Below are 26,120 nucleotides of genomic sequence, written 5' to 3'. Positions count from 1 at the left end.
ATATGAAAATGAATAGGGTATGGTTCTTGCTTTCAGGAAGTTCATAGTCTAAGGAAACAGCCATGGAGACAAATATGTGCAAACCACTGAAACAGGTGCTGTAATAGAAGAATATGACAGAATTATAATAATACAAAGGAGACAACTGGGTCAATACTACCTTCCAAAATCAGGAAAGCCTTCAAAAAAGTTGACCTTTGAACTGCATCTTGAAAATGAGTACATGTTTGTCTAGTAAATTTGGTAGGAAAGGTCATCCTGACAGGCAGAGTAGAACAAAGGCCTGGAGACCTGATATCTTCCACAAACTGCTAGTAGTAGTTCAATGTGGCCAGTGCTGGATGTGAGGTGTGGGACAAAGCAACAGTGAAAGCTTGAGGGTGAAGCAGGGGCTGATCTGAAAAAGTCTTGGATGTTGTGCAGAAGACTTTGGATTTGATCCTGTAGGTCAGAAATGATATGCAGGCAGCCCTGGTCTAACTTGGACTGCAACATTCTTTTATTGAATCTAAATTCCTCTAGGAAGGAAATGGTAAACTCTCATTCCCTTCACCGGACTCTCTGCTACTTCCTTTGTCTTGAACAAAGCCACTTGGTACACTCAAATTTCTTGCCTGACTCCTGAAATCATTTGATGGTAGAGTGTGTGTTGCTGAAATCTGGCCTCTACACTGGTGCCAGATTAAATCTCGGAGACAGAGTTTTGGGTGAAGTAGAAAGAAATGGCTTAATTGCTTTGCCAGGCAAAGGAGAACACAGCGGGCTCATGCCCTCAAGACTGTGTGCCCCGCCCTGGAGGGGGTAGTGAGGAGTCTTACCGTGTTCAAGGAGCAGGGCGTGGTCAGCCAGAGGACATTCTCCTGATTGGTTGGTGGTGAGGTAATGGGGAGTCGGCATCGTCAACCTTCTGGTTCCAACCGGTCTGAGGTCTACATGCCTGTGGGCAGCAGACAGTTAACTTCCTCCACCTGGTGGGGTTTTCAGTATCTGCAAAACAGCTCAAAGGACACGGCTCAGAATATTCTCTATAGTCCTGGAGGAAGAACTAAAGGTCCTTGACTCTGTTTAATGGCTAAAGTATTATTATTTTGTCTTGCTTGCTTGTCTTCCTTTCTTTCTGCATTTTCTCACTTCTCTGATTATTCTTCAACTAAAGTTTTTCTGCAGACAAAAGGCAGGTGTAGGACGTGGGTGGAGGTCTATTCTGGGAAGGCCTCCTAGGGTCCTGCTCAGTTACATGTGGGCAAGGGGTAGCCATAGAAAACGTTTCAGCAGAAGAATAACATGATCGGATGGGTGGTTTAGAAAGATCATCGTTGCAGCATGTGCAGGGGGATTGGGGAATGTGGGAGTGGACATGGGGAAGAGAGTTAAGACTGGTGAGGCTCTGCGGGGGGGATGAATTGGGGGCTTGGGATTGACATGTGTACACTACTGTGTATAAAATAGATAATAATAAGAACCTACTGTATGGCACAGGGGACTCAATGCTCTGTGGTGACCTAAATGGGAAGGAAATCCAAAAAAGAGGGGATATATGTATACATATGGCTGATTCACTTTGCTGTACAGCAGAAACTAACACAACATCGTAAAGCAACTATGCTCCAATAAATATTAAAAAAAAAAAAAAGACTGGTGAAGCCCTGAGCTAAGGCAGTGGCACGGAGGAGAGAGTGCTAGGATGCTGTCCTTAATTAAGTGTGTGTTGGGGGCATTTCCTCCCACAGCTGGGAAGTCCTCCCCTTCCTCATCTCATTAACCTCCCAACTTAGGGGTTCTCTTCAAATTCTTCTTCCACGAAACTGCAACCACAGTGGAATTTTCCTTCTTCTAAACTAATAGTTCTCCAAATTTACCGTGCACCAAAATCACCTGCAGGGCTTACCACACACATTGCTGGGCCTCATCTTCAGTGGCGGGGCCTGAGAATATCCTGCAATTCCCTGGGGATGCTGATCCTGCGGGTCTCACCGGTGCTCCAACTCGGTGACTCTTACGAAGGCGGGGCCTGTGCTCATCCCCTCCCCTGCTTCACAGTGTGTGGCGCACGGCCCGTGGCTTCATAACTCTTTGGTGAATGAATGAATTACGGAATGAATTAATAAACACATACCCTTATGCACATACCACTTTGTGCATTTCTTACCAAATGATTTGTTCACAGTAACTCTGTTTCATCAACTCAAGGGCTATCTGTATGTAAGGTATTATTATTCATTTTGTCCTTCCTACTAGATTAGAAGTTTCTTATGTCATCCATCTCAGACTGCTTTGCATACAGCATGTGCTCAATAAATAGTAGTTGCTTAATTACTTAATACCGTCACACAGTAGCGAGCTACCACATCAATTCCTGAGAGGCTTCAACCCCTCTCCTTGCCAATAACCTTTATTGAGGTCAACATTTTCTTTTTCTTTTTTTTTTTTAATATATTTATTTATTTATTTATTTTTGGCTGAGTTGGGTCTTTGTTGCTGCACGCAGGCCTTCTCTAGTTGCGGCGAGCAGGGGCTACTCTTCATTGAGGTGTGCAGGCTTCTCATTGCGGTGGCTTCTCTTGTTGCGGAGCATGGGCTCTAGGCGTGCTGGCTTCAGTAGTTGTGGCACGTGGGCTCAGTAGTTGTGGCTCGCGGGCTCTAGAGCGCAGGCTCAGTTGTGGCACACGGGCTTAGTTGCTCCGCGGCATGTGGGATCTTCCCGGACCAGGGCTTGAACCCGCGTCCCCTGCATTGGCAGGCGGATTCTTAACCACTACACCACCAGGGAAGTCCCAACATTTTCTTTTTTATGACAAAACCTATCCTGGGGAAATTTCAGTGAGTTATATCTTTATTCTATTTCATTTAAGAATAGTGCCACTATATGTCAACTGTAAAGATGATGTTCTTAACAAAGCTGGAATCCTAAAAAGAAATTCATTATTTCGAAGCAAAAAAAAAAAAAAAAAAATCAAGTGAATGAACAGGAAGTTCAAAGCTGATTTAATACTAGAACATCCTTTTATGTGTTTGAAGCAATGGTGGGTATAAAGAGATTGACTAGCTTAAAACCTCTAACTTTTCTAAAGGAAACTGAAGAATCAAAATATTTTCAACTTGACTTAAGTGGAAGAAGCAGACAGGGAAAAGAATGAGTCAAGTCCCTTGTTATAATAAATTCCCTTAATAGCTTCATAGGTGGTGGTATCCAAGAGAGAGAGTAGTTACTCAAAGTAACTCAAAGTAAAGAGTAATTGGGGGGCTTCCCTGGTGGTGCAGTGCTTAAGAATCCACCTGCCGATGCAGGGGACACGGGTTTGAGCCCTTGTCAGGGAAGATCCCAGATGCCGCGGAGCAACTAAGCCCGTGCGCCACAACTACTGAGCCTGCGCTCTAGAGCCCGTGAGCCACGACTACTGAGCCCGTGCGCCACAACTACTGAAGCCCGCGCACCTAGAGCTGGTGCTCTGCAACAAGAGAAACCACTGCAATGAGAAGCCCGTGCACTGCAACAAAGAGTAGCCCCCTCTCGACACAACTAGAGAAAGCCCACGCGCAGCAACGAAGATCCGACTCATCCAGAATAAATAAATTAAAAAAAAAAAAGTAATTGGGAAGGATTTAAATTTCAGGTGAATTAAAATAAACAATAATTTTGTGAATTACCCTTGAAATGAGGATTTCTATGATTTTATGGACTGTACGTTATTGTAACAGCATTAATTTTACGGCATTGGTTTTCACACTGTGGTTTCATGTCCCTCCCAAAAGTACCTTAAAGCCATTATCTCCTCAAGGGTAAAGCTAAGTTGATAACATTCTATTCCTCCCCCACCACACAAGCACTCCTGCTTCAGTTCTAGAGCGCCTCCACTTTGGTGTTTTGTATATACTGGGTTTCCTCCTAAGGGTTTATTTGAAAAAAAAAGAAAAAAAAGTGCTCTGTAGCCTTAAAAAAAGTCATAAATACTAGATAGTATATGATAACCTTATACAATTATTATAAGAATAAATGAGTGTGCTGATGGAAAGAAGAAACTCAAGGGGAATACTGTTTGTGATAGAGACAGCTAGTTACAACCCAGGCCTCCCACCTCCCATCCCACAATTCCCAGAGTTGTGGGTGGTGCCTGTCCAGCTAAGGACTACATTTCCCAGCCTCCCCCACTTTTCATCTAGATGGGGCTTCATTTTCACTAATGATACAGTAGAGAAAACGCTGTCATTTCTGGGCCCATGTGGTTAAGAAGCAGGTATGCCGTCTTTTTGCCCAACCACTAACTAAATGCAGAAGTCTCTGTGGCCATATAGCAGTAGTTAGCAAACCACACGCTAAATCCAGAAGGCTGCTTGTTTTTGTAAGTAGTTTCAGTGGACATACCCATACACATTCATTTTAAAGTACAGCTGACCCTTGAACAACACAGGTTTTAACTGCATGGGTCCACTTATATGCGGATATTTTTTTCAACAGTAAATGCTACAGTGCTACACGGTCCACTGTGAGTTGCAACCTCAGATTCAGAACCACAGATACAGTGGAACCTCAGATATACAGCGGAAGTTATACACAGAATTTGAATGCTCCGAGGGTTGGTACCCACGTTGTTCAAGGGCAAACTGTATTGCCTATGGAACTACAACTGCAAAGGCAGAGTTAAATAGTTGAACCAGAGACCCTATGGCCACAAACCCTTAAACATTTAATATTTGGCCCTTTATAGAAAATGTTTGTTGACCTCTATTCTATAGGATGAAAGGAGCCTGGGGCCCTCAATCATTATCTGGAGGAAAGCTGCTCACTGACAAATGATACCTCTTGTATGAACAAGAAAGAAATTTCTCATGATAAGTCACTGAAAATTTCAGTTACAGCAGCTAGCAACACACTATCAGTTAAACACACTATTCTTGGAAGCTGGTCCAAAAACCTACATATTTATTAAAAACTTCTCACATATATCTGGCAAGTGAATGGTAACTGAAGTGAGTGGTTATTGCTCAGGGTCTTGCTCAGAGATATTGGAGGAAAATTTCAAATTTAAAAAGCGAACTGAAGATAAAGCATCAAGAACATTCAAAGAAGCTACTTAGGCAAACAACTTTTAAAAATATATAGTGTCAAGAAAAACATTTGTTGAGGTTTGGAAAAGAAAGAAGGCATTGGTAAAGTACACTTTCAAGGTCATGGAGAGGTAGATGATGGATTAAAGAGGTTAGGATTCTTCTTTTAAGAGGAATAAAGGACACTGACCACAGGATCTACCTGCAAAACAAAGTCACAAATTAATACGTACATTTACTATATGGGATGCATAATTTTGCTGTCTTTCCTTTCCCCTCCATTCCATTCTACTTTGTCGTTATTGGATATGTGGAACAGTTTCATCTGGGGGCAAAGGGGTGGTTGGAATATAGGGGGTTTCCCCATCGTCTGGCTGGATCTATTGAGGCCGGCCCCGGGGCGCCGAGGAACTTGGGTTCCTGCGATGCACCAGCCAGCACCCCCTACCCCTGCGCGAAACCCCCGCCCCTCCACCCCACCCCGCGGCCCCGACCACCAGACACACCTGGGCAAAGCCCCTCGGTCCGGACGACCAAGACCCACACCCCCGCCTGGTCGAAGCCCCCAGGCCCTGACAACCAGGAGCCTGTCGGCCCAAGCCCCCAACGGCCCCAAACAGACCCCAGCTCCTCCCAGACGAACCCCACCGGTCCCGAATACTAGTCCCCGCCCCCTGGAGACCAGCCCCCGCCGAGTCCCCAGCCCAGGATACCAGACACCGCCCCCACCGGGAAAGCCCCCCCGTCCCCTGGAGACCACCCCCCCCTCACGAGCCCTGCCCCCCCCCCCCCCCCGCCCTGGAGACCAGCCCCCTCCCTCTCGGCCGGGCCCCGCCCCTGGAGACCAGCCCCTTCCCTCTCGGCCGGGCCCCGCCCCTGGAGACCAGCCCACTCCCACTCGGCCGGGCCCCGCCCCTGGAGACCAGCCCCCGCCCCCCGGCCGGCCGCAGAGCGCGGCGAGCTGAGGCGCCTGCTCAGAGCGCACGCGGTGCGGGGAGGCACGGCCGCGCGCTCGAGCATGGCGGCGGCGGCGCTGGGCAGTTCCTGTGGGTCCGCGTCCCCGGCGGTGGCCGAGCTCTGTCAGAACACCCCGGAGACCTTCCTGGAGGCCTCCAAGCTGCTGCTCACCTACGCGGACAACATCCTCAGGTGCGGGGCCGCGGGCGGGACGCGTGCCAGCGGGCGGGGCTCGGCGCCCGCTCGGCCGGGTTTGGGGGCGACCGGCCGGCCCCTGGGGCGCGGAGGCCGGGAGGGCCCCGGGCCTGGTTCCCGCTCGGGGGGGCGGGGGGGTGTGAGCTGGGGCCTCCCGCCAGGGGCCTGGAGACCCGCCCGGCCCAGCCACGCCGGAGCGGAGGGAGTCTCTGCACCTGTGACCTGACACCTGCTGTCGCGGAGCCCGGGGCGAGCCGGGTCCCGGGACGCGCGGGGCGGCGGAGGGGAAGGCGCGCCCCGGGCTCTGGCCTCGGTCCGGCGGTTGAACCGTCTTACGTGTCAGGACAGGAGCGGCGACAGCGTTTCATCCCCACTGCGTGCGTTTTACCCACCCGGTGCCTTCAGTTGCCATAGGGCTTCTCAGAAGTTAGCCACGGACAAGATGTTTTCTTCCCAGCATTTTGTGAATAGCCTAATACTAGAGCCTAACACTACCGTGGTGTTCGTGAGGATAACCTTGGCTAAGAGTAGTTTGTTTCCTTTTCCTCTGAGCACACTTCTAGACCTCTAAGGAACCTTACAGATTTGGAGAATTGGGAAGTAAGTTTGGTTATTCATTTTGAAGCATTACGTCCCTCCACTCTTAGATCAAAGGATGTGGTGTCCTGAGGGACGGGATGTGTTGGGGAGGGAAAAGGAGCCCCACGTGCCGCCGCCTTAGTGCTGTTAGCTCCTTCATCAGGGCGCCGTGATTATATAGGCTCTGGCCCCGCCCCCCAGCCCCTGGTGCGCTTGCTTTTCTAAGGGGTGGATGTATTGGCCTGAAGTCTAAAAGGAGATCCTTCTCAGTGTCAAGGTTATAGATTTCACGTGACCCAGTTTTGGAGACATTAGTTACAAGTGCAGTGTCTTAACCCACGGCAGTTTTAATATGGCTCATATAGGCAACATTCATGATTTAAAAAGTGAGTTGAAGGAAGAACATATTGAGCCCTTGTTGTGTGCCAGATGCAGAGAGAGATGCAGCGCACAGCTGCACAGTTGAGGCCTATATGGGGGCCTCCTTCCTCCTCTGTGACACTCTCTCAACTCACCTTCTCAGCCCTGGGAGGTCTGACAGCTCTTCACAGCGCAAGGATGCCAGAGGATTCTGCACAGTGAACTCCGAGGCAGAGTTCTCCAGAGCCCGTCAGCTAACACCCCATCTGGAAAGCCACCAAACTATTTAAACCCCATTCTTCAGAAAAGGGAATTTCCCTTGTGATGAGGCTTCACTTCTCCTTTCAATCCAGGGAAACCACAAATGCTGAGATCAAGGTGTTTGGAGGAAGAAAATCTTTTGCATCATAATTATCATTATGAATGTTTACCAAACTCATAGAAGAAACTTGGCATGCTGTCAGTGTATGTTGTAGTCTCTACTGTGGCTTATGTTTCTTATCTTAAAAAGTTTTTTTTTATCCAAAAAGGGAATTAGGAGTCTGGAACTCATGTAAGTGGAGATGGTATGAAAAACTACCCTTTTTAGTTTGTCTTAAGTAATAGTATTAGTTCCTGCCCTCATTCTTACAGTTCAAACTCGTTTGGTCTTCAGAGGGGGGAAAAAAGCCCCACCTTTTCTTCCTCTTCCAAGTCCAGTGATTTGCTTGCCTCTTAACAGAAAAGCCCCAGACCTCTTCTTGATCCCTTAGCTACACTACATTACAGACAGGCTAATCTAACTTATTTGAGAATAGAGGAAACCATGGTTTCTTTTGCTGTTTTAGGAACTCCTTTAGCATGAGAGATAAGGGATGTTGTCTTGATATCCTTTGCTCCTACCTCAGGGTCTGACGTAGTATTTTATAGGGTGAGTGCTGAAATGAGAATTTCATTTGCAATTTTTTTATTGTTGTTGTTAACAGCGGTATTTGTCACTATACACTGGTGAAAATAATACTTTGGGTTAAGTTTGAAATTTCTGCTTCAGATGATGTTTATCCTATTCCGCAACTAAGGCTCGTAAAGCTAATGAAATTATAGAATGAAGTATATGCTAATTTGCATGCACAATATACCATGGGTTTGAACCGTTTTTTCAGTTCACTGACTTCTAGATAAAAATCAGCTGTCCTCAGTATCTACCTTTCAAAAATCTGCAGTAGTTTTACTGGAATTCCATGTGGGTTCCCTTGAAAACTTGCTTCATTCATTCTTTAAAAAACAATATTTGATTTCCCACTAATTTCCTTTGCAAACTGCACACAGTTACTGGTTATGAACTACACTGGGTGTGATTGGGAAGGGCCAAGAATGGAAAGTGGTTTCTTCCTTCAAAGAAAATAAGAAAGACACAGGTATGGAAAATAGCCACAGCATAAAATCTAGAGAACAATTAATTCCAAGACAATGTTTAAGCACTTACATGTTTATGTGAGGAGATAGCTGTATGACCTAGTGTGGAACAGTTCTGAGAACAAAGGTTTGGTACGAGCACATCTATTTGACATGATAGGCAACAGAAAGTGATTGTAGTTTCTAGACTCAAAAGAGAAGCATAATGAGAGGTTCACGTGGAATAATGATGCGAGAAGACACAAGGCGTGGGTTTCATTTCTGAAGCTACTGCAGGGCATAAGCATAACTGTGGATGGAACAGAGAGAAGAACTGTAGTCAGGGACTGGCAGTGCGTGATGACTGAGTGCCAGGGGTGGAGCTGGTAACGGGAGGAGACAGAATACTGTACCTCAGATAACGTGAGATTTCTCATCTGGGTTACTCCTGACACCTGGAGAAACTGAGCAAGGTTGTCACCTGAGGATGGGTGAGTTTGTTGGCAACTTGTATGGTGGAGAGTATTTGTAATCGAACCAGTGGGTCTAAGTCCCAGTCAGCCATTTCCTAAGAATGTATGTAAACTGTCCGGGCTTCAGTTTCCTCGTTTTTAAAAGGAATGAACAATACCTACATTATAAGATTGTTGCAAAAGATAGAAAGAAATAAAGAACATGGCACATGTGTTGTTTGTTAGTCTCATTCAGTTTTTCATGTTAAGCTAGGTTACGTGCACATGTTTCCCTTGTTGTCAGCTGCAGAGAACGGTGGAATTAGAGCAGAGATGCTTCCCAGGTGTTCTAAAGGCAGAGAGATGTTTTTGAAAATTTTACATGTAAGTCACAATGACAAATTTTCAGAAGGACTAGAAATACTTTTTCAGATGACCTACAAACCAACTTTTGTGATCAGTAATAAAAATGCAAGATTATAGGATGCACTCATGTACTAAATTTCCATTTGTGAGAACTCTTTCTGGGATTATGCATCCTAAAGAGAAAGAGAGCTGGTGAATGCTCAGATATATTTAATTCCCAGCATTTCTGAAATAGAAACATTTAAGCTTTCCTTTTCTGAGAAAAGGAATGCTGTGACTCAGTGGGAGGCTTATTATTAACATGTTGTAAAATCTTAGAAATATGGTAGATTATGACTTTTGAGGTGCAAAGAGGGACTTTTTCCTACTATTCAGTTGTAAATACACAGGCTAATTTCCTATAAATGAAACAGTTTGTCTACCTGTGGGTAAGACAGCTAGGAAGGCACCAAAATGTGTTCAAAGTGATGGTTGAGTGAGGTTTAGGAAGTTTTGCTGCCCTTTCAAACCTCATTCATTCAACGTCATCATCCAACAACCAGAAAAAGAAATCTCAAGCTAGGGTACGAGATAATTGCTAACAAGCAAGATAAATAATAAATAAAGTCGTAGAAATAGTTAGTGGTCACCAGAGATAGGGGGAAAAAAAAATCAAAGAGTTATAGCAAAAAATATTTGAGAAAAGTCTGCAGAGAAAATTACGTTAGTGGAAGAAGAAGATCAAAACTAAAGGTCCGTAGGGGTACTTCAGACGCCGCAGGATACTGAGAGTAGTAGTGGGCTCGAGGAGAGTGGCCACACCAGGCTGATGCTGTGAAGCGAGAGGTTCAGGAATGTTTGTGTGGCACTTCTCCAAGGGCAGGAAATGGGAGCTGATGGAACTGAGGTCTGCTGGCCCTGGGGCCAAGTTCTGTAAGCCTTTGAGGGCTTCAGGGGCTGACTTTCACATCAGTCTGTGCTCAAGACTATGGCTGGTCTGCTCAACACATTCATTCATTCATTCATTCATTTATTTATGGCTGCGTTGGGTCTTTGTTGCTGCGCGCGGGCTTTCTCTAGCTGCGGCGAGCGGGGGCTGCTCTTCATTGCGGTGCGCGGGCTTCTCATTGCGGTGGCTTCTCTTGTTGCGGAGCAGGGGCTCTAGGTGTGCGGGCTTCAGTAGTTGTGGCTCGCGGGCTCTGGAGCGCAGGCTCAGTAGTTGTGGCTCACGGGCTTAGTTGCTCTGCGGCATGTGGGATCTTCCCGGACCAGGGCTTGAACCCGTGTCCCTGCATTGGCAGGCGGATTCTTAACCACTGCGCCACCAGGGAAGTCCTCAGCACATTTAAAAAGAGGAAGCTAGGATTTGGGTACCTGGATGTTATTGCCATTTTTCAAATTTTTATTTGCAATATACGTTGAGTGAGAAAAACACATAAATGATATGTGAGGTCCATAGATATTGTACAAAGATAGAACATTGTTCGTTAGAAACTAGAGAGGAAAATCTAAGCTATACAAAGCCTGTAGCAGAGAAGCTGCTTCGACACTTTGAAACATGTCTCAAAGTAATAAGCTATATCGGAACAGCTCATGTAAGTTTTATCAGAATTTTTTAGTGTGAAAAAGGGAAGAAAAATTAGAAAATTAAGCCCAGTGAAAGACTTTGATTATGTAGAAATCTGGAAACTCTTGGAAAAAATAGACTAAGATAGCTCAAGCAGTTCTGCACCAAGTGGAATATACCATCCTGGTGGTACTGATGTGTTTATCACCCTGTGGAATGTGTTGAGTGTCGTGAAAAGATGCCTCGTTTACCTGTAACTAGCTTTGGTAAAGGTAGGATTATTCACTGTTTAATGTTTAAGTGGTAAGAAAGAGAGGCACGCTTATGATGTAGTGTGGCATAGAAGCCAGGGATGTAAACATTTCACTGTGCCCAGGGCAGCCCTCACAGCAAAGGCCAAAGGTCAGTATTGCCAAGGTTTAGAAACCCTGATCTGATACACACAATAAAAGAGTAAGGCATCTGTTTCTCTTTGTGTTTCTCAGTTATCTGTGATTTTCAAATGACCTGCAGTAAAGAACAGTATTTTTAATTTCCAATCCTTTGTGGACCTATAACTTTTGTAAAATGCAATGAAAATTTCATGGCAGTGTCAAATTGCTGTAATAATTACTGAATACTTTCTGTACGCCTCATGGATGAAAAGCAAAGAGTTTACAGATCAGCACCAATCTGGACATTTTAAGTAACACTATTTTGGAGCTTTTGTCTTTGAATATTCTGTAATAAACTTGTGTAATTTTTGAAATTAAAGAAAAGAGGTTTAAAAAAGTTTTGTGTAGTATTTATGACAGTTTGGCAACAGGAACTGCTTGATGGAAAACAAATGTGAAATTTGTTGAAACTTCCACAGTTAACAATCCCTGTTTTGGTTTTTATATCACGACATCTAGAGAACATGTGTAAGTTTAGGACAAAGGTGTTTGGTCATTTGCCAGCACTTGGCCACCCCGTCATCCCAGACCCCAGGCTGGTAGCCTCAGCACTGCTTCTGTGGACCCCTGAGACAGCCTCAGTCTTTCTTAATGCCATACTGATGGAAGCCACTACCATTTTAAGGGCGTCAGTAACAGATATGAAACCTACTTATCATCCTGAATTAAGTTCAGAAGGCCTTTTGAGTATAATACCTTGATTGTCTTTAACCTTTTATTTTCTTTCTGATTTTTTTTTTTTTTACAGCCTTTCTGATTTATCAACGTTATTACAAATCTCAAATCAAAGATTTTTCATGTGCTGGTCTCATCTCATGTGTACTATTCAAAATCTTAATCATGGTAAAAGAAATTCATATCTTCATTGTATTTTATTACCGTAGTTGCTGTGACAAAAATATATCTTGAGCTGAAACAGAAATTATCGTAAAAACAACCATTGGTCTAGGGAAGAAAGAAAAATCAAGTGACCGTAAAGGTATACCTAGGTTCATGTTTGTCAGAAGTAAAGTCTTTGAGGAGCTGTGATTCATTTGTATATAGCTTCTTAGTTTCTTTTGTTCATTCGTTTCACAAATATTTATTAACCACCATCTACACGTCCATCAGGCGCTATTCTCGATGACTGAGATCCATCAGAAGAAAACAGGCAAAACCTTCTACCCCTGTCTGGAGCTTGCATGGAATTTTTTCTTAGCAACCTAAAAACTCATAAAGGTCTCTAGTTTTAACAGCACAGAAATAGAATGTCGCATGGGTTTCCCTTAGGGCAGCATTGATATTATCAGCTGTGAAGTTAAACAATAATGTTGCAGTAAGTGTGTACGAGGTAAGAATCACAAAATCAGTCTGTCTTTCCAGACTGTGCATCCTCTTCCTTTAAAGCTGGGATCTCTACTACCTCGTAGGCGTATAGCCAGTATAAAATGTGAAAAAGAATGCAAAAACATGGTGAAAAATGTAAATTGTTATATATAATCAGAATTTTTTTTTTTTAATCAGAAACCCTAATGATGAAAAATATAGATCTATCCGGATTGGAAACACAACTTTTTCTACTCGACTCTTGCCTGTCAGAGGAGCTGTTGAATGTTTATTTGAAATGGGCTTTGAAGAGGTCAGTGTGTTCACGGTTTCTTCTCCGCAGTTCGTGTACAGAGCATTCAGTATAGTGTTGATAGATAATTTCTAAATAAGAATATTTTTATTGATTGATTCATTTTGGAAAACTATGGGACCAGTTATTTCTTCACTTACTCTACATTGAAAAGTCACAGTCAATATGCTTTAAAATCACAGTAAAATATAACAACTCTCCCACAGGGAGAATTCTTACAATCTCAGTCCTTTAGAATAGGGAGGTCGGGCATGCAACCCAAGGACTAAATTGTGGTTCTCTTTAGACTTTTAGCAAAAATCTGCCATGTGAGCAAACATGAATTGCTGATGGGGGTCCAACCACAATTGCTGATGGGGGTCCAACCACCTGTCTCCAGTAAGAAATGACAAGAGTAAAAACAGAAAAGTTGAGTTTAGTTGCCACACATAAGGGTTCCCTTCTGTGACAGAAGAAAAGAATCTCAGTGGGTTTTTTTGTTTTCAGGTCAAAAGAAAAGCTTGGTGTTTCCATGTTGTGAAATCTTGTGGCATAGTTTAATTTTATGACACAATGAAAGTAGCTTTCAAGATGATGAGTTTTCTTTATGTGTATATGCTTAACCATTTCTAGTTTATGGAATACTGAGAGAGGTCCAGCCAGGTTCTAGGGGGCGAGCAGCCAATAGCAGTCAACTGGCAAGACCGTAGCAGCTGTTAAGGAGATATGCTGAGTTGCTCTGGGATGTGCTTTCCTCCCCGCCTCTCTGCTTGCCTCCCCTGCTTCTGTTTCAGGCCTTAGGAATATAGTGGTGAACTAGTTAGATAACAGATCCCATCTCACATGGAGCTTGCGTTCCTGTAGGTTAGACAGGCAGTAGGTGTGAAAACAAAGATGAGCACAAAGAAGAAAATAAGGCATGGAAAGAACATCATAAGCAACTGTAGTGATGGGCGGCTATGTGAGGACGAGCGCTCAGGGGAGGCCCCTGAGGAGATCGTGTTTGAGCTGGGACCTGAGTGATGAGAAGCAATTCAAATACCTGACGCTCTCAGGTGAGGGTCTTTCAGGCACAAAGATCCACACGTGTGGAGGATTTCTAGCAGGAGTAGCCTTGGCACAGAAAGTGGCCACAGAGGCAGGCCTGGGGTTTTGGGAACTGTGGTAAAGATTGGACTTTATGACGAGTGGGATGGGAAGCCATTGAAAGGTTTTAAGCAGGGAAGAGTATTTTTGAAGATGGCTCTAGCTGTTGTAAAGAGAATATTCTGGATGTTCTGGATGGGGGCAAGGGTTAAAGCAGGGAGGCCAGTTATAAAGCTTATCCCATTAGTCTCAGGGAGAAATGGTAGTGGTTTGTCTAGATTCCGTGAGGACAGGCTTTGTGTCTGTGTTGCTCCCTGTGTGCTGGCTGCTGGGAAAGGAGCAGAGCAGGTGGGCACCCAGTAAATATTTGTGGAATTAAAGACCGACAGCAGTGGAGATGGGGCAGTAGTGGGATCCAGGATTTCTTTTTGAAGCAGTCTGTGGGACTTGCCGATGAACTAGATGTGGAATGTAATGGAAAGGAAGGAATCAGGGTGATGTCTGGGTTTTGGTTTGAGCAACTGAGTGGATGGGAGTACCATTCATCGAGGTTGAAAAATCTTGAAGAGTAGCAAGTATCAGGGGAGAAAAAACGAACTGTCTTTTGGATAATTGTAACTGATATACTGTTAAATATTCAAGTAGAGGTGTCAAGTAGAGAGTTGGATATATGAGTCTTTGATGATTCAAAAGGAGAGGCCAGGGTGGAGGTATAAATTATGGTGTCACCTGCTTGTAGTTGCTCACAGACATCTGAACATAAAGAATTTAAAACTATAGATGGGGAAAATTGAGAACGTTGATGAATTTGTTCAAGGAAATGCAGATTTTTGAGAGTCAAATGACAGGAAAATTAAGTAAATGACAACTGGAGACTGTTAAAGTGTTTCAGTTTCTCATTGTTTCTCATTGTTGGAGTGTCACAGATTCAGTGGAATCATATTTATCTTTCATTCAGCAAATACTTGAGTGCCAGGAGGGATGACCAACCGCTCTAGTTTGCCGGGGACTGTCCTGGTTTTAGCAGTGAAAGTCCAGCCCCGCAGAAAACCCCTCAGTCCCAGGCAAACTTGTAGGTTGGTCACGCCAGTGCCAGGTAACAAGCCAGATTGAGACTTGCAGTAGTATTTGATGCAAGCAGAGTCACAATTTCAGAAAAGATGATCATGCTTTAAGACTAATTTATACTTAGAGTTTCTGGCTGGCTTTGCACTTCACACTGTAGGAAGTAAATGTTTTATCAGTGTTAGGCAACGGAGCTGAAACTGAACTCTACCACCAGAAAGAAACTTGGTGGGCTTTGAGATGAAGTAGGAGTCCAAGACCTATCCTGAAATTTTCAGTTGCACATTAAAATCCTGGACACCTTTGTGCCCACTTGTCCCTGAGGCTGCATTCTTGTTTATGAAAATTCTGAGGAGGAGGTTGAGAAAGATTGGGATTCAAATGGTCGTGTGACCCATCCGGCTGGCTTAGTGGAGTAGTTCTTGCTGGGAGCTGCACCCACCCTCGGGGAGGATGGGGCATCGAGGGCCATGGTTTTGGTTGTCTTGGTGACTGGAAGATGTCACCAGCATTTAGCGAGCAGGGACGGGGTTGACTCACATCTGGCAGTGAGAATTGTCTCACCAAGAATGCGTTGAGAAACATAGATTTCGTTAAATACTAGAATCCTCGTTGGTTTCTTAAAATGTTATTGGGTCTAGTGCATTAAGCCTGTAGTTTTGTCCTTTTATGAAAATACAGTGCTGTCGATTAAACTTTTTTGTATAGACACTTCAATCATAGTCATACATTCTTTTAGGACTGGTCCTGAAAAGGTAGAAGGGAAGGGAGCAGCCTCTGTCTCACCGGGGCCCTCTCTGAGGCGTGGACCAGCCAGATCCACATGGCTGTCAGGCTCTCCCATCTCTGGCCGTGGTGTCGTGTACCTTCCTCGGTGCTGCTCCACTCACGGTGTGAGATCAGGGGCCTCCATGCTTGGTTTTAAACCAGGAGTCTGGTTTCTCTTCCCAGAGCTCATCATAGATAGGAGGTGGTTCCTTTCTCCTGTTGGAAAATTCACTGTGTTCCAATTTGTGCCAACCATTGTGTATGTAATCATCACAACTGTAGAAATGCTTTTTGCTCAACCCTTCCAGCTATTTGTACAGGCTTGTGGGTTTTTGATCTCTGTTCAGTCTCAGGTGGAATCAGTTATAGCATAGCGATTAAGGTCATGCAGTTTGAATCCTTGCTCTGACGGTTGGTAGCGTCAGGCAGGTTATTTAACTTCTCTGAGCCTTTGTATTTCCATATGAAAAGTGGGGATAAACCCAATACCTACCTTTCAAGGTGGTTGTAAGAATTCTTCAGATAATGTGGGTAAAGTGCTTTTTAGCACAGTACCTAGAAATACATAAATGCAGTAAATGGTAGTAGTCTTTTTTACAGCTGTTTTGGGTAATACATGGAGATTGCTGGCCTCTCCCATCTTTTTCAAATGGATTCACGTGGAATTGATTTTCATGTCGTTGTGGAGTAATGTCTTGGTCAGTTGATTCCTGTAGATCTGCCATCACCAGGGAAATAAGATCATTCTCAGTTGTGGAGTTGAATTTAAATGCTCACAATCTACAGGTTGGTCCACTGCATATTGTAACGACTGTGTTATCTCATTTGCAGTTGGTGGAATTACTGTTTTAACACTGTTGCTTCTCAACACCTTAAACCTTGATGGAATATATTTTCATTTCACTTTTTTGTTTGTTTTTTAATTTACTATTTTACATTGTGAGCTTTGTTGTAATGTTTATTGTACCTCAGAGCACTCTGATTATATTATGTGAATTCATTAAATGAATCACTTATTAAAGAATCAGATTTTTATTGTTTGATGGTTTGTTTTTGTTTGGACCACCTTTGTATTACTAAATAGCAATCCATAGTTTTGAATTGACCCTCAGGATGTAATTTTTGTTATCTTGGAAGAATTAGTGAACTCCATACACAGACTTCTAATCATGTAGCTATTCTTAAAGATTTGAGTTTAGAAGATTCAAAGGTTGTTATATAACTTCTTACTGGTTTTATGTGACCAGTGATCATTTTGAATGGCTGTATCTATAGTATCATTATTTCATAGGGAATTTCATGGAGAATAGTTGTATCATATAGTATTGCAGAGAAGATAGGAATGTGCATTTTTGCATCTCTTAGGAGGCTTTCTGACTCATTACAGTATTTCTAAAAGATAAAGTATTTTTCTAAAGGTCTTTTGAACCAATAAAACAGGCTAAACATTTTATGCTAACAAGGAGACATATTTTCTTAATTTTCTGGTATACCTTTGCCTGTATTTTTTTAAAAAGTGCCAAAATGGTAAGAAAAGAGAAAGATTGTTAAAATATGATGTGTTCTGTAGTATTGGCTCCATTTTACGTATACTGTGTAAGAATGACTGCCAGTATAAAGCAAAGGTTAAAATTTTCCCTAATTTTATAAATTCCAGGGAGAAACCCATCTTATCTTTCCTAAAAAAGCTTCAGTGGAGCAGCTGCAAAAAATTCGTGACCTGATTGCCATAGAGAGAAGTAGCCGATTGGATGGATCAGACAAGAGCCACAAAGCAGAATTGTCTCAGCAACTTGCAGCCAGCACCCAGCTTCCTACAGCGCAGCCGTCCGGTCCTAATGGGCTGACCCAGCATCCAGGGAACAGTGAAGGGCGGTCATCAAACCCACCGTCCACTCCAATGGTAATGTTAGAATTAAACCTTCCTTGACTGCTCCTTTCAAAGTGTTGATATAGCAAACGCTTTAAAATAGGATTTACTCCAGAATTTATGTCTCAGTCATTCTTGGTTCTTATAGTTCTAATACGTTCAAATTTCCTGAGCTCTTTTAAAAAATTGTCAGATCTGTAACAAAAGTGGGGAAATGGCTGTCTTTTATTTGGACTTTTAAATCTTAACTTGTGGCTTATTGTTTCTGAGGCAGCCAGGGTTTTATTTAATTTATCATTTGTAAATGTACCTGTTGCCGTGGCACTTAAATCAGTTGCACAGATTAGCATATGTCTTTAACCTAGAAAAAGTGAAGGACTTGCTAGACAGGTGTGTGGCCATCAAATAAGATTTCCTCTATTGCTTTGACACTTCTGATGTAATACCTGCTGCTGTCTACCATGGAATTATTAATTCCAACAACCTACCATTATCAGCACCTCAATTCAATAAAAAATCGGCTTCTTTAGGCTTAAGGTAAATAATCATTAATTTACTGATAGTGGTGCTAGCATACATATATATACTTCTGAAGAACTGAAGTCAAATTACTGATGTCTTACAGGCATTCTCGGTATACTTAAATGACCTTATTTAATAGGAAATTATCCTGTTTACAAAAAAATCCCTTTTAATAAAGGTCCTTAAGCATTTTACTCCTAAATTTTCACAGTCAGAAAAATTTTCATGGTTTTTCTATGGTAATTTTATCAGTAGGCAGCTTAAACTCATGTCCTCTTTCAATTTTGGTGAAACACCTGGTTGCTCTCTTCCATACACTGGAACTCTACATCTAGAGTCAGTTGTTAAATCTACCCTCAGTTTTCTCCAGCTGAATAATTGGAGAGCCTTTAACCTAACCTCCCTGGTGGTCAGATGATGGGCAGTCATTCCTTAGTGTGGGCTGGGAATACCCTAAGCTTGTCTTTAAAAAATAAAGAATTGAAGGTGGTAGGGGCTGGCAGGGGAAGAGAGAGTTACTGTCCTTTTGAATAATAATTCTTCTTCTTCTTTTTTTAAAAAAATTAATTAATTAATTAATTTATTTATTTATTTATTTGCTGCGTTGGGTCTTCATTGCTGCGCGCGGGCTTTCTCTAGTTGTGGCGAACGGGGGCTACTCTTCCTTGCGGTGCGCAGGCTTCTCATTGTGGTGGCTTCTCTTGTTGCGGAGCATGGGTTCTAGGCTCACGGGCTTCAGTAGTTGTGGCACACGGGCTTCAGTAGTTGTGACTCGTGGACTCTAGAGCGCAGGCTCAGTACTTGTGGCACACGGGCTTAGTTGCTCCACGGCATGTGGGATCTTCCCGGACCAGGGCTCGAACCCGTGTCCCCTGCATTGGCAGGCGGATTCTTAACCACTGCGCCACCAGGGAAGCCCCTGAATAATAATTCTTGATGAGTGGTTTCCCAACTTTTTTTGTGGAGGGTTAACTCTTCTAAAACACATTCTTTTGTGCCTCAGTTGACTTAGGTTAGCCTTTAAGTCTTTAAAATATTTCTCCTCTCATTAGCTTCACAGCTAATGTTTGTTTATACTAATAATAAACACAGCTATTGTTTATGAATGCTTCCAAGAAACTGTTACTGGATACTATTGGATCAACTAGTAATGATATTAAGTGGCCGTGGGCATCAGATGAGAGCATATGTGAAAGCTTAATAAACTGTAAAGGACTTAAAGGTTTGCTCTTGGTAACAGTAATTCTTTCTGTAAAGTATCTCAGCTGCTTCATCCAGAACAAAGTTACCACAGAGTAACAGAAAAGTGGGACTACTTAACTCTATTGGGACAGAATAGTAACCCTAGCCAGTCCAGTCCTTAGGACACTGGTTTCCACTCTTTTTTGATTGTACATCTTACCAGTGATAAAATGTTGAATGCATAACCCAATAAGTGTCTATTTACTTACGAGTTACATACTTCTATGGGTATGTGTTAACGTACCTTATACAGGACTCATGTACAGGATTAAAGCATGTCATTACACCTCGGGGTAACAGGTCTTCATCAATTTTGCAGTTAAGGCTGATACAGGGGCTTCCCTGGTGGCGCAGTGGTTAAGAATCCGCCTGCCAATGCAGGGGACACGGGTTCGAGCCCTGGTCTGGGAAGATCCCACATGCTGCGGAGCAACTAAGCCCGTGCACCGCAACTGCTGAGCCTGCACTCTGGAGCCCATGAGCCACAACTACTGAGCCCACGATCCACAACTACTGAAGCCTGCGCACCTAGAACCCATGCTCCGCAACAAGAGAAGCCACCACAATGAGAATCCCGCATACCACAAAGAAGAGTAGTCCCCGCTCACCCCAACTAGGGAAAGCCCACGTGCAGCAATGAAGACCCAACGCAGCCAAAAATAAATAAAATTAAAAAATAAATAAATTTATTTTAAAAAAAGGCTGATACAGATAGAGAAGCATATTTAACCTCTTTCTTGGTTTTTAGCACCTTTTCTTATGAGTCTTCTAATTAAAGTGTTAGACTATATCTTTTAAGATTCCTTGCTTTATCTTTTGTTGAATCTCAGTACTGCAGGTTAAAATGCACAGTACTAACCAGGCTTACAGAAAAGCATAATGCAGGAAACCGTTTTATTTTACAAAATAGCTCTCTGCTGGACTAAGTAGAATTTTTTTTAGTGTTCTGGCTCAGAAAATCCTTTCAGATTTTCTGAATTTTCTTTAACCTCTTTCCTTTTTTTTTTTAAATTTTTTTTATTCCTAACCTTGCAATTCAGTTACAGTTTTTTTTTCAATCTTTTAAAAATTTATTTTATTTATTTATTTTTGGCTGCACTGGGTCTTCGTTGCTGCTCATGGGCTTTCTCTAGTTGTGGCAAGCGGGGTATGCTCTTCGTTGCAGTGCACGGGCTTCTCATTGCGGTGGCTTCTCATTGTGGAGCATGGGCTCTAGGCGTGCAAGCTTCAGTAGTTGTGGCACGTGGGCTCTAGAGCACGGGCTCAGTAGTTGTGCACAGGCTTAGTTGCTCCGCGGCATGTGGGATCTTCCCAGACCAGGGCTCAAACCCGTGTCCCCTGCATTGGCAGGCAGATTCTTAACCACTGCACCACCAGGGAAGCCCCTCAGTTATAGTTTGAGGTCTTTAATTACTTACCAGAAAGGGCCTGGATACTACACTAAAAACAAATTGTCATTCTATTGTCAAAACGAATTTAGAGTTTAGAAGAAAATAAACTTTCACAAACACATATGCTCTTAGAAGGCTACTGTATATTAACTCTTACTTCTCTAGTCCCTGGGACAAAGTATCTTTTTCTGTATTCCTTAAGGGAGTTGGGAGGAATTAGAATGAATCTTGTTTTTTATAGCCAACTCCTGGTTCCATGGATCACTGAAGTACACATTTTTAAAAAGTATTTTGTTATTTAAGCTTTTATCACCATTAATTGCTGTATTACAGAGTTTGACAATTATGTTCTCCTCCCTTTCTCATTTTGAGTGGGGATACTAACTGAGAATTAAAATGGCCCAAGTAAAGCAGCAGGAGAGAGATTAACAAAGCATTTAACTGCATGTAAACTAGACAAATCCTGAGCACTGTTGAGTGTCACAACTAATATATTTCTTTGGTTGAAACTGTATCAAGTAAAATTTGGAAATATAAGACAAGGTGATTGTCACTGATGTTGAAGTTGCCAATAAGTTTTTCCCTTAAGATATAAAGTACTGGAATATACCAGTGCTCAATAAACGGTGATGTAGTTAGAAATTTATTTTGCTGCTTTTTCTGGATATTTTATGTAAATGAAAGCTACACTACATAGTCCTTTGCTTCTGGCTTCTTTTACTTTGTATGTTTTTGAGGTTTATCCATATTGCAGGATGTATTAGTATTTTTTTCCTTTCTATTGCTGAATAGCATTCCATGGTGGGCGTTTGGGTTCGCCGTGTTTGCCTCTTACGGACAATGCTGCTTGAGTGTCCACATACCAGGCTTTGTGTGGGCAGGTGTCTTCATTTCTCTTGGGTAGATTCCTAGAAGTGGAACCACTGGGTTGTATGACAAGTTTATGTTTATTGCTTTAAGAAATTGCAAGCTGTTTTCCAGAGCTGTTGCGCCTTTTTACATTCTAACCAGCAGAGTGTGAAGGTTCCGATTTCTCAATATTCTCATTGATAATTGTTAATGTCTTTTTTATTATAGCCATTTTAGTCAATGTTAAATAGTGTCTCATTGTGGCTTTAATTTGTACTTTCCTAATGACCAAACTGATTTCTTAAATTTGCTGGTTATACATGCTGAGTATTTAGTGTTCTTATATGAAATAACTTCCTGATAACCCTGTATATATTTTTATGCCCTTTGCCTTCCAAAAGCAGGTTCAAATCAGCAAAGACAGGTTTTCAAAGACTGAGCCTCAGAATGTTAGAAGCATTGTTTCCAATTTTGCAACTTTATCTGGGTTGAAAGCATGTGACTCTGAAGTATGATTTGCTTAAAAAAGTCTTTGGCAGTTATTGCACAGATAGTCTAAATGTATGCTTTTATTTGATATGTGACTGCTTTTAGAATGTGTATGAAGTTGTTGAGGACTTTGCGTCAACACTTTTATCACTCTAGAAATTATTGCCCATTGTGTATATGAGTATATATGTATCTATTTAAAAGAATTATCATTTGAGATTATTTCATTGAAATTATAAAAATAATGTTAGATAATGATAAATAACAAAATTAGTTGATTTTTTTAAAACGAAGATATATATTTTTTTATTTTTAATTTTTTTAAATTTAACTTTTATTTTATATTGGAGTATAGTTGATTTACAGTGTTGTGTTAGTTTCAGGTGTGTAACGAAGTGGTTCAGTTATACGTATACATGTATCAATTCTTTTTTAGGTTCTTTTCCCATATAGGTTATTATGGAACATTGAGTAGAGTTCCCTGTGCTATACAGTAGGTCCTTGTTGATTACCTGTTTTATATATAGTAGTGTGTATATGTTAATCCCAAACTCCTAATTTATCCCTCTCCTAGACCTTTCCCCTTTGGTAACCATGTTTGTTTTTGAAGTCTGTGAGTCTGTTTCTGTTTTGTAAATAAGTTCATTTGTATCATCTTTTTAGATTCCACATAGAAGTGATATCATGTGATATTTGTCTTTCTCTGTCTGACTTATTGATCATCTCTAGGTCCATCCATGTTGCTGCAAATGGCATTATTTCATTCTTTATTGTGGCTGAGTGGTATTCCATTGTGTGTGTGTGTATACACATCACATCTTTATTCATTCATCTGTCGATGGATATATTGGTTGTTTCCATGTCCTGGGAATTGTAAACAGTGCTGCAATGAACATTGGGGTGCATGTATCTTTTCGAGTTATGGTTCTCTCTGGATATATGCCCAGGATGTGGGATTGCTGGGTCATATGGTAATTCTATTTTTAGTTTTTTAAGGAACCTCCATACTGTTCTCCGTAGTAATTGTACCAATTTACATTCCCACCAACAGTGTAGGAGGGTTCTCTTTTCTCCACACCCTCTCCAGCATTTATTATTTGTAGACTTTTTGATGATGCCATTCTGACCATTGTGAGGTGATACCTCTTTGTAGTTTTGATTTGCATTCCTCTAATAATTAGCGATGTTGGGCATCTTTCCAAGTGCTTTTTGGCCATCTTTATGTCTTCTTTAGAGAACTGTCTATTTAGGGCTTCTGCACATTTTTTGATTGTGGTGGGGTTTTTTTGTTTTTTCTTTTTGATATTGAGCTGCATGAGCTATTTGTGTATTTTGGAGACTAATCCCTTGTCAGCTGCTTCATTTGCAAATATTTTCTCCCATTCTGTGGGTTGTCTTTTAATTTTGTTTATGGTTTCCTTTGCTGTGCAAAAGCTTTTAAGTTTAATTAGGTCCCATTTATTTATTTTCTTTTTATTTTCGTTACTCTAGGAAACAGATCCAAAAAGATATTTCTGCAATTTATATTAGACAACGTTCTGCCTATGTTTTCCTCTACGAGTTTTATAGTATCCGGTCTTACATTTAGGCCTTCAATCCATTTTAACATTACTTTTGTGTATGATGTTAAAGAATGTTGTAATTTCATTCTTTTACATGTAGCTGTCCAGTTTTCCCAGTACAACTTGTTGAAGAGGCTGTCTTTTCTCCATTGTATATTCTTGCCTCCATTGTCATAGATGAATTGACCATAGGTGCATGGGTTTATTTCTGGGCTTTCTATCCTGTTCCATTGATCTATATTTCTGTTTTTGTGCCAGTACTATACTGTTTTGATGACTGGAGCTTTGTAGTATAGTCTGAAGTTAGGGAGCCTGATTTCTCCAGCTCTGTTTTTCTTTCTCATGATTGCTTTGGCTATTGGGGGTCTTTGTGTCTCCATACAAATTTTAAGATTTTTTTTGTTCTAGTTCTATGAAAAATGCCATTGATAGTTTGATAGGGATTACATTGAATCTATAGATTGCCTTGGTTAGTATAGTCACTTTGACAATATTGACTTTTCCAATCCAGGAACATAGTATATCTTTCCATCTGTTTGTGTCATCTTCAACTTCTTTCATCAGTATCTTATAGTTTTCTGAGTACAGGTCTTTTGCCTCCTTAGGTAAGTTTATTCCTAGGTATTTTATTCTTTTTGATGTGATGGTAAATGGAATTGTTTGTTTAATTGCTCCTTCTGATCTTTCACTGTTAGTGTATAGAAACAACAGATTTCTGTGTATTTATTTTGTATCGTGCAACTTTACTGAATTAATTGATGAGCTCTAGTAGTTTTCTGGTGGCATCTTTAGGATTTTCTATGTATACTATCTGGTCATCTTCAAACAGTGACAGTTTTACTTCTTCTTTTCCAATTTGGATTCCTTTTATTTCTTTTTTTTCTCTGATTGCTGTGGCTAGGGCTTCCAAAACTATGTTAAATAACAGTGGCAAGAGTGGACATCCTTGTCTCGTTCCTGATCTTAGAGTAAATGCTTTCAGCCTTTTACCATTGAGTATGATGTTAGCTGTAGGTTTGTCATATATGGCCTTTATTATGTTGAGGTAGGTTCCCTCTGTGCCCACTTTCTGGAGAGTTTTTATCATAAATGGGTGTTGAATTTTGTCAAAAGCTTTTTCTGCATCTATTGAGATGACCATATGGATTTTATTCTTCAATTTGTTAATATGGTATATCACGCTGATTGGTTTGCAGATATTGAAGAATCCTTGCATTCCTGGGATAAATAGCACTTGATCACGGTGTATGCTTCTTTTAATGTATTGTTGGATTTGGTTTGCTAGTATTTTGTTGAGAATTTTTGCATCTATGTTCATCAGAGATGCTGGCCTGTAATTTAATTTTTCTGGTGGTGTCTTTGTTTGGTTTGGGTATCAGGGTGATGGTGGCCTCATAGAATGAGTTTGGGAGTGTTCCTTCCTCTGCCATTTTTGGAATAGTTTCAGAAGGACAGGTGTTAACTCTTCTTTAAATGTTTGATAGAATTCACCTGTGAAGCCATCTGGTACTGGACTTTTGTTGGAAGTTTTTTTATCACAGTTTCAATTTCAGTGCTTGTGATTGGTCTGTTCATATTTTCTATTCCTGGTTCAGTCTTAGAAGATTGTTCCTTTCTAAGAATTTGTCCATTTCTTCTAGGTTGTCCATTTTATTGGCATAGAGTTGCTTGTCGTAGTCTCATGATCCTTTGTATTTTTGTGGTGTCAGTTGTAACTTCTTTTTCATTTCTAATTTTGTTGATTTGAGCCCTTTCCCTTTTTTTCCTTCATGAGTCTGGCTAAAGGTTTATCGATTCTGTTTATCTTTTCAAAGAACCAGCTGTTACTTTCATTGACATTTTATGTTGTTTTCTTCATCTCTATTTCATTAATTTCTTCTCTGAACTTTATGATTTCTTTTCTTCTACTAACTTTGGGTTTTGTTTGTTCATCTTTCTCTAGTTGCTTTAGGTGTAAGGTTAGGTTGTTTCTTTGAGATTTTTCTTGTTTCCTGAGGTAAGATTGTATTGCTGTAAACTTCCCTCTTAGAACTGCTTTTGCCGGGTCCCATAGGTTTTGGATCGTCATGTTTCATTTTCATTTGTCTCTAGTTATTTTTTGATTTCCTCTTTGATTTCTTCATTGATCCATTGGTTGTTTAGTAACATATTGTTTAGCTTCCACGTGTATGTGTTTTTTTAGTTTTTTTCTTGTAGTTGATTTCTAATCTCATGGTGTTGTGGTCGGAAAAGATGCTTGATATGATTTCAGTTTTCTTAAATTTGCCGAGGTGTGCTTTGTGACCCAGCACGTGATCTGTCCTGGAGAATGTTCCATGTGCATTTGAGAAGAATGTGTATTCTGCTGCTTTTGAATGGAATGCTCTATAA

At 41.6% G+C, this 26,120-nt stretch overlaps 1 protein-coding gene across 3 annotated transcripts in view; it reads left to right on the top strand.

The window, feature by feature from the left end:
* Positions 1 to 5,995: 5,995 nt before the first annotated feature.
* The window catches only part of NGLY1 (N-glycanase 1), a 56,669-nt gene continuing 36,544 nt past the window's right edge, over positions 5,996 to 26,120 (top strand). For all 3 annotated transcript variants that reach the window (XM_061193720.1, XM_061193719.1, XM_061193721.1), the window contains exons 1-3: positions 5,996 to 6,195; positions 12,813 to 12,927; positions 17,483 to 17,728. In XM_061193720.1, the coding sequence (XP_061049703.1) occupies positions 6,065 to 6,195; positions 12,813 to 12,927; positions 17,483 to 17,728 (492 nt within the window). In that variant the 5' untranslated portion in view covers positions 5,996 to 6,064. The remainder of the gene's footprint in view (positions 6,196 to 12,812; positions 12,928 to 17,482; positions 17,729 to 26,120) is intronic.

The sequence above is a fragment of the Eubalaena glacialis genome, chromosome 6 (genome assembly GCF_028564815.1).
Source record: "Eubalaena glacialis isolate mEubGla1 chromosome 6, mEubGla1.1.hap2.+ XY, whole genome shotgun sequence".
NCBI classification, from domain to species: Eukaryota; Metazoa; Chordata; class Mammalia; order Artiodactyla; family Balaenidae; genus Eubalaena; species Eubalaena glacialis.
The sequence above is the reverse complement of the archived record's forward strand: the minus strand, read 5'-3'. Positions and strand labels throughout refer to the sequence as shown.